Raw genomic sequence first — 14,633 nt, forward strand, 5'->3', positions numbered from 1 at the left:
GCATGACCTCGGCTTCTTGCCGCCTTCCAGCCATCCAGGAAATGCAGACGCTCCTTTAACTGCTAGCCGCCGTGGCCACAAAGGCTAAGATGTATCCTCAGTGTGTGTCAGTCAAACAGGAAGCCAACGAAAACAAACGATCCTCCGTGACAGAAGGGAAAGATCTGGAGGTCACGTTTCATTCATTCATTCATTCGTGTCAGGAGCAAGACTTTCTGACCTTCAGCGGTGGACACGACCATCTAACACAACATGGCGGTCACCAACGTTGTGGTCTCCATCAGATGGTTCAGTGAAAAAGTTTGAAAATGAAGGCATTTAAGCCCCGCCTCCTTCCCACCGACAGCGTGGATTGGCTCCACACATCCAACATGTGACCCTGCATGAATGAATGAATGAATGAAGAGAATTTTTTTTGTACACACACACACACACACACACACACACACTGAGGCCATGTATCTACTGGAGTTGGTTCTCCTGAAGTTCCATTCCAGATGCCTGACCCACGAGGTTATTGATCGTGGTTTGGTCCGATCGAAGGCATCCGTCTCATTTGTAGCTCCCGTCTTCTGAAGGTCTGCGGTTCCTCTGAGTAGACCTTCTGGGTGTCCGCCTCTCTGAGAGGCTCGTGGAGGTCTCGGCTCTAAGAACGAAAGGGTGGAAAATCTCGTGGTTTTCAACGTCAGTCCGTGCGTTTAAAATCTAATTTATCACAAATCAATTCTTCTTTTTCCCTCCTGATGGGAGAGTCTTGAGGAGCCCGAGGAGGTCCTGCCTGGTGTTTGACTGCCACCTGGCTGTAGGACCGAGGAGTCAGAGAGCCCACCAGCTGTGAGGCGTCATCACACATCTCATAGATCTACATCCACAAAGGGTTTATTTTTGTGTGATTATGGGTGATATTTGGGTGATTTTTATGCGTTTTCTGATCCGGAGGCTCAAATAACACGAAAATTCACTCCTCCATTAAAAAGGAAAATATATTTTTTCTATTTAAAAAAACGTGAACGTATATAATATTGGTATTTTTCATGAATGAATGAAAACAACGTTTCCTAATTAGACTTTTAATGGACATAAATGACAGCAAAGGGTTAGAAGTTCAAAACTGCCTGTTAGTTTGAACATGGTGTCATTCCAGTTGTGACCACTAGGGGGCGCAATACAGGGAAACGATCGACATGAACAACACACACACAGACTGAACACAAACACACACACACAACACAGACTGAACGAAACATAGGCGCACGCACACACACACACACACACGCACACACAGACTGAACGATACTGCAGACTGGACGCAGACAGATGTCCACACGGACACACACACACACACATTTAAAGTAACATGGAAATTTCACGTTGAAAATCACGAGGGTTCGTTGCCGGGGGCGACCCACGTCACCAGGGGCGTGTGTGTGTGTCGTCCCCCTCTGCAGGTCAGAAGGCCTCGTCTTCATCTTCCTCCTCCGGACGCTCGGCGGGCTCTACTTGGTGTGTTTCAGCGCCATCTGCGGGCACACACACACACAAACACACACACACACACCGCGGGAGGGCTTGAGTACGTGTGGATTGGGTGTGGGCGGGGCTACGGGAGTGGGCGGGGCTAAGACGTGCACCTGGTGGGCCGTGTCGGCGAGCCGCTGAGCCCTGTGGAGCAGCTCCACCGTGGAATCCTCCACCCGGCTCAGGCCGACCCCACGCTCACCCACCAGCAGCGGCACGCGATGCAACGCCTCCGACACCGGGTGGCGGCGCGTGGACTGGGACCCTGACACACACACACACACACACACACACACACACACACACACACACACAGAATAACAGGGAGACACAGAGAGAGACACAAACACACACACACACACACACACACAGGTAAGGGTTTTGATGACAAAAACTACCCCCTTCTGAGGTAGTCATCTGTGTGTGTGTGTGTGTGTGTGTGATTCCTACACCTCTGGATCTGGCCAGTCCAGCAGGAAGCAGCACAGATTTGCATGTTGGGTATCTGGAGAGGTGCATCTGAGGTGACACACACACACACACACACGCACACACACACACACACACACACACACACACACACACACACACACACACACACACACACACACACACACACACACACACACACACACACACACACACACACACACACACCTCACAATGGTCCAACCCTCCCACCTCCTCCCGAAATAAACAAAGTATCCTCTCATCAGGCTGACATCACACACACACAAACACACACACACACAGAGGCCTTTCTGCCACCACGAGGTGACAATGGACCCACACAAAGGAGTCGGGGGGGGTTTTGGGGTGACGGGTCACTCACTCACACACACACACACACACACACACACACACACACACACCCGTGAAGGGTGATGGTTTCACAAAGAGGGGCGGCTTCACTCCGTCCATCGATAGAGTTTAGACAAAAAGTGGAGCGACGTTACACTTAGCATAGCATTGTAGCATTAAGTGTGGCACTTTAGATATTTCATTGTGATCTTTACCATTCCTTTTATTTTAAATGTATTTTTGGCTACTTTATTCTTTATTGTTCTATTTAGATCTTCCCCGCCTGACTTGAACGAAACCCAATCCATTCTGACGCTCTTCAGTCGAAGCATGTCTGGACCCAAATAAGCCCCTTTTCCTCACCTCCAGCCAGCGAGGCCCGGCGGTAGGCGACCATCCGGCTCCTCAGGCGGGTCCAGAAGGCTTTCAAGCGGTAGATCACCAGGTTGACGGCGGAGGCATCTGGAAGAAGGTGGCGTGAGGGGGCGGAGTCACGCGCCCCTCCGTCAATCGAACCGACGGGCGCGAGGGCGGCGGGATACCTCTGGTGAGTTTGGCCTGGCAGTTGACGAACTCCGTCTGTCGGGGAGGAACGCAGCTCTTGCGGCGCGTCGGCAGGGATCCGGAGCGCGGCGGGAGGTCGACCGGACTCGCCGTCGCCACGCCGACAAGCTCCGCCCTTCCCGGGCCGCCTCCCTTCCCCTGCCGGTAGGTCTGGCAGGCGCGGTAGAGGATCTGGACGAAGATGCACTTCTCGGCGGCGGAGCTCGCCGTCCACTGGTCCGCGGCGCCGTCGAACACCAGGTCGAACTCTGGGCTGTCCTGGAGGTCACAAGCGGCTTCCGGTCGGTCACACGGGGCTTCCAAAGATCTCCAGCGGGACGTTTGAGGAGGCCCACCTTGCTGGGGTTGATGCCGTTGACCTGCCTCAGCTGGTCCACGGGCCGCCGGGTCCTCCTGGTGAACGAGGACGAGCCCCTGAACTTCTTCACCTTGGTGATGAGAAGCTGCGGAGGCCTGGTGTTGGTCACTGCACGAGGAGGGAACGGCACGTGATTGGTCAGAGCGCTCGTGACGTCACCCGTGCCTGCGAGGGGCGGGGTTTAATCCGTCAACTGTCAATCACAGGGGCGCCTGCGGAGACACCCCAACTCTCATTCACACCTGGAGAACATCTAAAGCCTTCAGCTGACTGTGTTTAGATGGTGTGGAGAAGAACCTGGAGAGAACGTGGTGAGACGCATCTTATAAGGATGTTTCCTCATCGGCCCGTCTGTCAGGTTGTGTGTTTTGATGTACGAATCCAGTCCCGCTAGCCACCCCTCCTCCAAACATCTCCACCGCCGGCTCTCCTGGCAGCGCCGCCACCTCGCCGTCCTCCCAAACAATGGCCGCTGTGATGCTCCGTCCACACAAAGAGTCCATTCTGGGCGCCGACAACGGCGCGAGGACGGCCAAAAACTAAAGCTTCGGTGTCAAACGTGGCCGAGGCCAGCGGGAGAAGATCACGACCTGGAGCTCGTGTGGGTCCTCACACCTTCAGAGTGATGCAGAGTTTCTGGTACAACAAGCTAGCACTTGATAAGACCGTTTCTCCAGGATTTCGGCTGACAAACGCCTGGAAACACTAAAAACCATAATAGCGTCTTGACCTGGTTCCGGTTTGTACCGGTTCTCTAACCCGCAGCGTCACACCAAGACAAAAACATCCAATTAGAAACCGAAGATGACCCCAGCGCTGTTTCCAAATTAAAGCCCGATCGAGGTCCCTCAAAAACCACTAGCGCCACCGCTAGGCTAATCACCAGTTGCGGCTCCATTGGAGCAGCTTGATTTGGTGAAGCTCTTTGAAAACGTCTCCTGTCCGATCAGTTCTGGTCAGACATTTGGTCGCTGAGGTGTTTAGTTGATCGGCCACTCGGCCACTTACTAAACATCTCTGCGGGTTAGTCGGTTGGAGTGTCTACACGTTGGATCTTCATCACCCTTAGCAAATAAAAAACAACCCCACAGAGAAGATCTGACCTGAGAGACAGATGAAGGTGTCGTAGTCCCCCTTGGCTCCGCCCGGCAGGAAGGACATCCTCTTCCTCTTCCTCCTCCGCACCTCCACCGCCGCCAGCAGCCGCTCATCACTCGGGACAAAGACATCTTTGCTGATGGCAGACTGAATGTTCATGGTAGTCCTGGCAACCTGCAGGGGATGGACGGATGCATGGACAGATGGATGGATGGATGCATAGATGCATGGATGGATGGATGGACAGAAGGACGTACAGATGGACGGATGATGGACAGACAGATGTGTGGATGGTCAGATGGATGGAAAGATGGACAAACAGACAGATGGATGAATGGATGAATGGATGGTTGGACACATGGATGGATGAGATGGTCGGACGGCTTCATCTGTACGTAATGTCCTTGGATGTGGCTGGAAATACACACTCGATACTCGGTATAGCCGTATTCTCCGCGGTAACAGTGTGTTTCCATGACAACAGGCATGGTACTACAGGCACTAGCTAGCGTTGTTCAAAAGAATTAAATGGAGACCGTGAGGATCTTGGGGTGAGGAGCTCGACGGCGCCCCCAGTGGTCGTGGTTGGAAATGTAGAGAGATTTGTCACAGTTTAGCAAAACATAACGAGACGACTAACAGGAAGCGAGGATAACAAATACAGGACGTAGTCATTCCACCGATGGTCACGTCCGTGCGACTGACCTGTTGTCGTGACATTAACCCCCCTCCGGTGCTAAATCCTCCCGCTCCCCACCGCCAAGGACGTTACCTCGGCTGGTCCTCTTGCCTCCGGTCGGCTCAGGCTGTAACTCCCCGAGGTCGGGCGGATCTCCGCGGCGGCACACCGAGGCCGAGCGGCGCGCCTCGCTCTGGAGCGGCGCCGTCCGGCCGTCCCTTTTGAAGGAGGTCGGGCGCTCACGTGGAGGCCGGAGAACAGTGACCTTCTGTTTGCGTCCCGCCGGGTCCGGCCGCCGCGCTGGGACGACAAATCAAGGGGGGAAATGACACCGACACAATCTGCTTTCAGTCCGGGGGGGCCACGCATCTGGGATTAGCTTGAGCCATCAACACCGCTTTGTGTTTTTGGGGCGGAAACAGCCACGGCGTCGACGGACCTCCTTCTCCGAGGCCGCAGAACCAACCCTGAAACACATACATACATACATACATACATATATACTGTTCAAAAGTCTATCGGGTCAATCACACAAACTGTCCATTTAGGAAGAAACACGGATCCATTTGGACTTGTTTTAAGGACGTTACATCAACGCTGGATCAGCCTGGAGTGTGTTTTTCCTCTTTCATTTGGAGCCCAGACCTCCATGGGTCCATATGATTGGTTTCTATGGATGATTTTGTTGTGATTTTGTTGCCGGCACATTCAACTAGGTCAAGAACAAAGTATTTAACAAGAATATTTCATTCATTCAGATCTAGGATGTGTTATTGAAATGTTCCCTTTATTTTTTGGAGCAGTGTATATCTGTATGAACGCCCTGTTTTTCTCCTTGTTGGTCTCAACCCATTCACATCCCACTTATTTTTGTTTATTTTTGTTATTGCTATCATCACTCTGTTTATGTTCCTACCCTTGTTGTCATTTTATTGTTGTTCTCTCTGCTGTCTATTCATTTGTAGAGGTCTTTTGCTATCTTCTCACGGCCATTGTCTAACTGATACTATCACTGTTACACGGCTGTGACAAAAGAATTTCCCCCACGGGGAATAAATAATAAAGTTTATCTTATCTTACCTTTACTGACCCCTGAGGAAAGAAGCCACTCCCGAATGAGACGGAGGAGGAGGGAGCGGACGAGCGGAGATGGCGTCCATCCGAGGCTGGTGTTGGGACGCTGAAGAAGGTCACCGTTGTTCTGATTTATCACAACCCGCATGTTGCGATAAATCAGGGAAGCGCTGGCTCCCAGCAGCAGTGTACCTATTAACATGATTCCCATGATCTAGAGGTCTTCAGCGCCCTCCACGGAGAGGATGCACACGATCCTGCACGGAGTCCATGGCGTGTCCGCCCGCAAACGCTCCTTCGGGCAGGACGGCTCTCCTTTATCCAGCCGAGAAAATGTGGTGTAATCATAGCTACGTGTCAAAAGTGCTTTTGGACAAACCAAGGAGAAAGACAGAAAAGTCTGTGTGTGTGAGATTAGTTCAGATACTTCATTAGATGCAACCTGATCAAAATAAGGAACGCTATTAAATGAAAAATCCTTTTTTTTAGCTCTCACCACCTCCTCGGCGCCCTCTAGTGGCACCGCCCGTCCGTGCACTGGACCTCGCTTAGCTGGTTAGCGGTTAGCATCGGAGCTGAAGGGGTTTTGAGGAGATGTGAACCTGCAGGGACGGCTCTGTGTGTTTGGACTATTCTCTTGAATGAATGGACTTCATCTCCATATCTCGCCATGTTTTCTTCACCCTGAGTGTTTGTGCTTAAACCCCATACTGAGTTTTGTCTCCTCCATTGTCCCACAAATTCGCTGCTCCTCCCTGCTGACCTCCTCCTCACCCAACAATCCACGTCCTGCCCCTTTACATTACTTCTATTTTTAAATTCCATTTCCCGGCCGTCATAAGCTGACATTATCTGACAGACCTGTGACGACAGAGCACATTTCAGCCCGACGTGGCCGCCGTCACGCTCATTTCTTTCTAGATGATAGAATACGATATGAATTAAACTTGACGGGCCGAGGACATCCGTCCCCGTCTGAGGACATACCATGCCTGGTCTTCAAGACCACCTGGAGCTCCGGGGCGGGGAGGGGCTGGACTGCACGCGGGGTCACCGCCGAGGGTCTGGGTCGCCACGGCGACCACGGGCTGGGTCTCTAGGTGGATATAGTGCGGTCGTCCCATGCCGGGCTAAATGAAGCTCCAGTCAAACATCTACACAAAGACTTTATAGGTCAGGCGAGAACATGAATCCGAGGTTTCACTCTGAACAGTAAACAGTCCGAGCTGCCCTGCTGAGGACCAGGACGTCACACGTTCACCAGGTTCTCCCTTTGTCCTCGCTCCTCCGTTGGTCCCTCGGAGCCGCCGGACGGCTGACGATATCATGAGTTCCTGGCTCAGCCCCCGTCTGACAGGGAAAGGTCACATGGTCGAGGACAGAGTCGCAAACGTCTGGGCTCCGTTTTGTTTTCCAGATCACCCGCTCGTCCGTCGATGTAAACATGATCCTTTTGGCACAGATCCGTAGATGGAGACATGAGTCGCATTTCCTCCGGGACCTTCTCGCCGAAGGACCTCCGGCTCTCAGTTCATGTAAGACAATGTGGACGCCTCTCGTGCTGCAGCAAGCCTTCGAATGATCACGTCTCCAGCGGGGATGTTTTCAAACAAACACCTGGATGGAAACTGATCTGTCAAGATGTTGGTCTACAGACACTGATGAGGTTAGAGGCTGGAGATCATTGAGTGTCAATCATGTTAAAACACACACAAACACACACACACACACACTTCTCAGATCACATGGCACATCATGGACGCATCAACCGACAGGAAAGTTCTCTCCTCTCTGGAAGGAAGAAGCAGGACACTTGGGGTTCAGGCAAAGGTCAGAGGTCACATGGAGGTGACAGTAAACATGGAGATTGGATGTCAGGAAGAAGTGTGTGTGTGTGTGTGTGTCCGTGTCAGGAGGCATCCGCACTGCCTTCTGCAGGCTCGGCGGCCTCCTGCGGCCGGTACATGAAGGTGAGCAGGAACAGGGCCACGTCGTAGGAGCACCAGTAGGCCGTGTGCGACGTCACCGCAGACAGGTAGCGGCTCTCCACGAAGCCCTCACGCAGCTCGAAGTCGATGCGCCGGTCTAGTGCCACTGGAGGGAACACACACACACACACACACACACACACACACACACACACACACACACACACACACACACACACACACCAGAATGATGGTCACATGGCAGCAGGCCTCTTTAAGGTGCTCACCAAGGTGGTCCTCCAGACACTCCAGTTTTACGCCCAGGTGTCCACAGGAAGTGTGATCGGCACAGGAAGTGCTTCTTACAGGAAGTGTGGTCCAAGCTGGCAGCGGTGGTCTGGGACACGCCCGGCTCGGCCTCCGTGGTCTCCTCATCTACCTCCTTGTCCTTGTCGTCGCCCTCCGACCCCTCGGCCTCCGCGGGCCCTTCCTCGCACGCCTCGTCCTCCGGCGGCTCCTCCTCCACGCCGCCCGGCTGCCCGCTGGACCTGGAGAAGCGGGAGAACAGGATTCCTCCGATGCCCTTCCCGATGCTGGCGGCGCCTGGGGGAGGGAGAAGGGCCGGTAGGTTCGCACGATCACCGACACAAGAGCGGGCGACAGGAAGTGAAAGGGTGGAGCTCCACCATCAGCCTGATGCACAGAGAAGTCCATCAATCTTCTCTAGCACACAGAGTGCAGTCATTCGGCAGACCCTTTTATCCAAAGCCACTTACGGTCGCCACACGTTTAGTACTAATTCTAAATGAGTTAGCGTTAGCATTAGCTTCAAGCAGCTGCAGTATTTTCTACACCGTTCATCCTGCACTCACATGTGTTTGGACTGTGGGAGGAACCCAGAGAACATGGAGACTCCACACAGAAAGGTTGGGAATCCAACCAGGGACCTTCTGGCTGCGAGGCGGAAGCGCTAACCGCCGCGCTGCCCTCAAATAGGTAAGGAACCTTTGAGCCCGTGGGCTCTGCAGGAGAACCCACCCATGATGCTGGCCTTGCCCAGGTTGGTGATGGACTCCCCGTAGTGGCGTCGGGCCGGGGGCGGGGAGGTGCAGGGGCTGGGCGGGCTCTCCATGTCCGACACCGACGCCGGCTCCTTGGGGGCGTTGAGGAGGGTGGGGCGGATCTGATCGTACGGCGTGGGGCTGCTGGTGTTGTACCTGCAGGGCGCGGCAGATGCGTCGCTGCGTGGAGGTCTGAGATATCTGATCGCCATTTAACACCACGGACGTCCAGACTCACCAGTGGATCTGGACCGGGGCGATGTTGCTGTAGTGCTTCAGGATGAGAGGCTCCAGTCTGTAGGCCTGGACCACACACACACATACACATACAAAAACAGTTGATCTCCTCCTTACTGGACCTCAGCTGGAGTTGCAAGACGTCCTCCTGATCTTCTACATTTTTTTCTCCACTAAATGCCATCTTCCTGCCTGAGCGGCTCTGAATGGGAGGACACCTTCTACCTTCATCCAGCTCTCCATCCATCAGAGGAGCAGGTTCTCCACCCTCAACCCACACCATGAAGGTGGCAGTGTGTGTGTGTGTGTGGCCGCGGCTCACCACGGGGTCGGTGGGGTGGAAGATGTTGAAGAGGCGTTTGCAGACGGAGGTGGGGAGGATGTGGTCCTGCGTCCCGGAGCTCCCCGGGCGGATTCCCCGCAGCGCCAGGAAGACAGACAGGGGGGAACCCATGCAGAAGAAGTTCTCCACCTGGAGGTGGAGGAGGACCAGGAAGAAGAGGAGACCTAAGATCAGGGAACGTGACTCCACACTCCATCAATTTCTCCACCAGAGAAAACGACAGTATTCCTTGGATAACTGGGAGGAGCTTTTATTTTGCGGGGAGAAACAAGTGGAGGTCACAGAGAGAGAGAATGAGGGATGACCTTGAACTTCAAGGCCGGCGCTGCGACGCAGGACAAACTCCAGAGACCCTGGACCTGGTCCTCCAGGTCCCTGAGCCTGGTGGACACACACAGAGAGCTTAGGGAGTGTGGGACAGGACGGAGGACCTCCCCTTCCCTGGTTCTCCTCCTCCGTAAAGTACCTGAGCCTCGTCAGCCTCAGCTGCTCCTGCAGGCGGCGCTCCTCCGAGTCGGGCCAGACGGCGGCGTCGTCCTCGGGGTCGGACGCCTCCTGGTGGTGGAAGCGCACCAGGTTCCAGCCCGTCAGGATGTCGAAGGTGATGACGCAGCCCAGCGAGTGGGACACGATGGACACCTTGCCGCTACGCTCGAAGTCGGGATTCCTCGAGCAGAAGAGCGAGTAGAGTCGGTTCAGCTCCAGGGTCAGGCCCCGTGTGATCTAAACACACACACACACACATTCCTCACAATTTGCTAAGAAACAAACATCCTGTGTGAACAGACTCTCCAGACGGTTAGCATGATGATGTAGCATCAGTTAGCTGATGGTCGAAGTTAAAGTCAGCTTTATTTATTTGTTTGTTTATTCCATTTCTCTGCCAGTACCACACACACACACACACACACACACACACACACACACACACACAGAAATGGAGATGTTTGTCACTTTCCCACGCTGAGATTAACAAAATAAGTGTGCAATAAACAAACACACATTAAACTATCGAGTACAACGTGCACGCAGATACAATGTACCAGCAGTGATTTGTGAAACTATTTTCACACATAAAACTGTAAACAACAACAGAGATCTGGACCAAACCAGCAGCAACACATCTGGAAAGGTCGGACGGTGAGCCCGAAGACGTGCTGTCCGTCACCTCATCCCGGTAGAGGGGGCTGGTGTAGTACATGATGTCCATGGCCCGGCTGTTCAGCATGTCCCTGAGGCCCCGCACCTTATCCGGCGTGATGGAGTCCACTGTGTCTGAGGGACAGGAGAGCACGCCGCAGGCTGGTAACATGGTAACTAGTATGTCCGGCTCTACTTCTTCTGAAATTAATTTGAAGTATCGTAACGAGAGCATCGCGGAAAATAAACTTGTTTTGATGGCTGCCGGTTAGCTTAGCACAACGGCTGAGTGATCGCATGCCTCAATCAAATGTCTACTTCACGCTCCGACACTTGGAGAAAATCTAAGAAACACGTGTTTAAACCATTCCTTTCCCCACATTCTGGAAAAAATGATGGGAAATTAGAAGCAAATGAAGAAGAATCAGCTCAGGGATGGTAGCTGCTCCTCAGGAGTTTGATAGCGTTAGAAACTCCATTTGATTGAGATCTGCCCTGCAGAGTCAGAATCCTGCTTCTTTCCATGGTTACTGAGCTACATGCGGAGCAGAGGCCTCATTCAAACACTGTCAGGGACGAGCCTCTGGGCCGTTAACGCTGTTGATGTTCAACAGCTGTGATGCCTTCGGGGACCCTGCGATTATTCCAACCCCAGGCTGAGAAGTCATCCTACTGACTGCGGTCTGCTCGAGTACTTTATCATGTTTACGCAGATTTCATGTTTTTCCAGGTCAGCATGTTAAAAAAAAAACAACAACCTGATTTTACAAGCCTGAAAATCATGATTTTCAATCATCCTGACGGTCCGTGAACGCAGCATAAAATGTGATAGGTCACATGACCAGACTGCTAGTCCCAGAGCATTATGGGATGCTTTGGAGGCTCAAACTGTCTGATGGCACCTTGAGGTGCATCTAACCTCCATCCAGGACCAGCTTGGACCTCCATTCCACCGGAAGGAACTCCACATGCTCCGTGGCGCGATCGGGGAAGTGCTTCTCCTCCATCTTCCGGGCCGTGTCCCTCATCCTACCAGCAGAGTACACATAGTACACTCAGTACACACAGTACACACAGTACACTCAGTGCCCAGATACTGCTGAGCCCCCCAGTGGTCTCACATGCTGGTGTTCCTGATGATGCGGCCCTGGTCCATCTTCTGGCCGATGCTGTGCACCACAAACACGATGTGTGTGGTCTCGGGGTGTGTGTCCTCCGGGGCCGCCTCCTCCACGTAACCCCGGTGGAGGCGCGTCCCGCTCCTGGAGGCTGGAGACGCAAGAAGACACGCGTCTGTATCGCTGACACTCGGCAGGGTGAAGGCACCGACGGCCGTTTGACCGTGAAGAAGATCAGAAGATCTGGTTCTGCTCAGAGAACCCCCTAGTGGGCCAGGCCGTAACTGCAAACACTTCCTCCCCATCACCCCCTCTCCTTTCTGGGTTCCCCATCACGCTTTCTGAGTTAGAAGACGTCCAGGTAGCCCTGGTCACAGGCCTGGTCACCGTGGTTACCTTTGGAGAAGCCCAGCTTCTGTGTGACGGTGCGGGCGATCTTTGAGGTGGTGGCGTCGCTGTACAGGTAGACCTCGTCCACGCTGTGCCAGTCCACGTGGCTGCGGCTCAGCTTCAGGCTGTGGATGGCTGGGGGGGCACGGTTATCTTTCAGTGGGGGGGGCTGATCATCTCCAGGTACAAAGATTTCCAATCCGATTACGATTCAACATTTCTCCAATTCACTTTCGCTCTCCCACCGTCCTTGCTCTCCAGCGCCGCCGCCGCCATCGCCTCCGTCTCGTACGAGTCCCTCATCTGTTGCCCCCGGAAACGGGCAAGGTGTTCCAGCTCGATCAGGTCGCTCTCGTCTTCCTCCAGCGGCAGCCAAGTGCCGTCCACGAACCACTGGCCCCTCATCACTGGGATCCGGTCCTGCTCTGTGTGGGGGAGGAGGGGGGTAAGCTACAATCCTTTCACTCAAGTCACAAGTGTGTGTGTGTTTATATATGCATGCAAGAGTATTAACGTCAACAGTGTCAGAGAATCAGAACCAAAGAAGTGTTGAAATTATACATGTACAAGTGGAGTGTATCTATTTAAATGTGTGTATATGTGTGTGTAAAGGTCAGATCTGTGCCGCCTTGTGTCTGACACTGTATTCTACTTACTATATGTGAGTAAAAAATGGTTACAACTAAAAATACAGGTTCGGTTATTAATATTGTTGATAATCCTATGTGGTGTGGTCCTCACGGTTCCAGTAGACCGGGTAGCACTCCTTCTCCCGGATGTCCACCTCGTACAGCCCCCCGCGGACGCACACCGCCTCCCCGCCGGCGCCCTCCGGCTCCCTCGCCTCGTCCTGCGGCGGCTCTGCCCGGGCGGAGGCTCCGTCCTCCGGCGGGGTCTCCCCGGCTCTACCCGCCTCCGGACCCTCGGCCTCGGGGGGGTCTGCGGGCCGCTTGACCCTCTCCGGGTTCTGCTCGCACGACCTCCGGTAGGCGGTCTCTATTTTCAACGAGTCGTGCCCGATGAAGGGCTTCCACGCCCGCTTGTCCTCCCGGTAGAACCAGCGGACCTCCTCCGGCCCGAGCTCCGTCACGATCTCGCCCCGGTGCCTGGAGCTGTTGGAGCGGATCCGCTTCTTGGCCGCGACGCCGCCGTCACTCTCGGCGTAGTTCGGATCCATGTCCAAGAAGGACGGGTCCGAGAACTCCTCCGCGGTGAGGCCCAGCATCATGCCGTCCTGGGGCAGCAGCGGCAGGTGTCTGTCCCGGCCGGGGGGCGCCGGCTCCGGGTCCCCGGCGACGGGGAGCGACGGCCCCGGACTCTCGTCGTCGTAGCCGGACACAAACACATCGTTCGCCAGGTCCCACTCCCCGCTGCTAACCGAGTTATTGTCCGAGCTGGGCTGGCGGAAGGGCGGCTCGGCCGCCGGGTCACTCATGGTTCTTTTATTTGTATTATTTTATTATTATTATTATATATATTATTATTATTATTGTAACTCAATACATTTTTAAAGTAGCTTAAAATGAGCATAACGTTAGCTTGGACGTCCCACCTAGCCAAACACCGGGTTAACGGCTCCTCTCACCCCCGCCGGACACATCTGCCCGCCGAGCCCTCTTTTCAACCGCAGCCGTCCCTTCACATCACGGATGCGGCTTCGGGAACATCCCGCCTGTCGGTGGTAAAATAATATAAAAAAAGATTTTCAAATGATAGAGGAATCCCGCGGCTTCCCCGCTCAGTCATTCTCCCGTCCCGGTGCCCCGCCGGGTCCCTGCCGGGTCCGATTAGTGGGAGATGCTAGCTTAGGGTGATGTGCCGAGCGCCTCGTCAAGCTTCCGGTGATTGATTCTACTTCCGGTTGGTGCCTTCAAAATAAAACCCTGCGTCGGCGTCAAGTCAAAATATTTAAAGCTGAGAGAAACGTTTCCCTTCGGGTCGGACAAACAAACGGACAAATCGCGCTCGTTAAAATCGTTATATCCGCACCACGTCCCCGCGGAGTTTACACCTCCTTTAACACGCTGTAGCGTTTTCGTCAGGGAAAACACCTGGTTGACGGTAAAACGTCCGTTTAATAAGCAATAGCTGTTTTTGGCCACACAACCCTGCAATACAACTAACTGTTCCCGCTCAATTTCTGGTAAAATAAAAACAAAATAACAACCCAGAATTCCTTGCAACCCAAACCATGCAGACCCACAAAATTCCAAGCATCCCCAAAGTCACACAGAAAACAAGCATCAACATAAATCCCAACGTCCGTGACTTGCTACAATACATTTTACGAACGCCAAAATTGAATCGTGTGCCAAATAATACGT

General features: G+C 53.7%; 2 protein-coding genes across 2 annotated transcripts; both read right to left on the reverse strand.

The window, feature by feature from the left end:
* Positions 1 to 1,054: 1,054 nt before the first annotated feature.
* On the reverse strand, positions 1,055 to 5,311 carry stxbp6l (syntaxin binding protein 6 (amisyn), like). Its single transcript, XM_086143205.1, has 7 exons — positions 5,112 to 5,311; positions 4,345 to 4,513; positions 3,219 to 3,349; positions 2,862 to 3,141; positions 2,683 to 2,781; positions 1,632 to 1,783; positions 1,055 to 1,520 (listed from the first exon to the last, which is right to left on the reverse strand). The coding sequence occupies exons 2-7, from the start codon at positions 4,496 to 4,498 to the stop codon at positions 1,497 to 1,499; spliced, it is 840 nt and encodes a 279-aa protein (XP_085999331.1). The 5' UTR covers positions 4,499 to 4,513; positions 5,112 to 5,311; the 3' UTR covers positions 1,055 to 1,496.
* A 1,190-nt stretch (positions 5,312 to 6,501) lies between these two features.
* On the reverse strand, positions 6,502 to 14,603 carry ddhd1b (DDHD domain containing 1b). Its single transcript, XM_086143193.1, has 13 exons — positions 13,051 to 14,603; positions 12,555 to 12,734; positions 12,316 to 12,444; positions 11,923 to 12,070; positions 11,721 to 11,830; positions 10,830 to 10,936; positions 10,128 to 10,384; positions 9,967 to 10,042; positions 9,641 to 9,790; positions 9,320 to 9,384; positions 9,059 to 9,237; positions 8,387 to 8,623; positions 6,502 to 8,186 (listed from the first exon to the last, which is right to left on the reverse strand). Exons 1-13 carry the CDS (start codon positions 13,742 to 13,744, stop codon positions 8,002 to 8,004), a joined length of 2,517 nt encoding a protein of 838 aa, XP_085999319.1. The 5' UTR covers positions 13,745 to 14,603; the 3' UTR covers positions 6,502 to 8,001.
* Between the last annotated feature and the right edge of the window lie 30 nt (positions 14,604 to 14,633).

This window comes from Fistularia commersonii, chromosome 36 (genome assembly GCF_037954325.1).
Source record: "Fistularia commersonii isolate RoL2024-O1a breed Wild chromosome 36, RoL_Fcom_v1.0, whole genome shotgun sequence".
Classification (NCBI taxonomy): domain Eukaryota; kingdom Metazoa; phylum Chordata; class Actinopteri; order Syngnathiformes; family Fistulariidae; genus Fistularia; species Fistularia commersonii.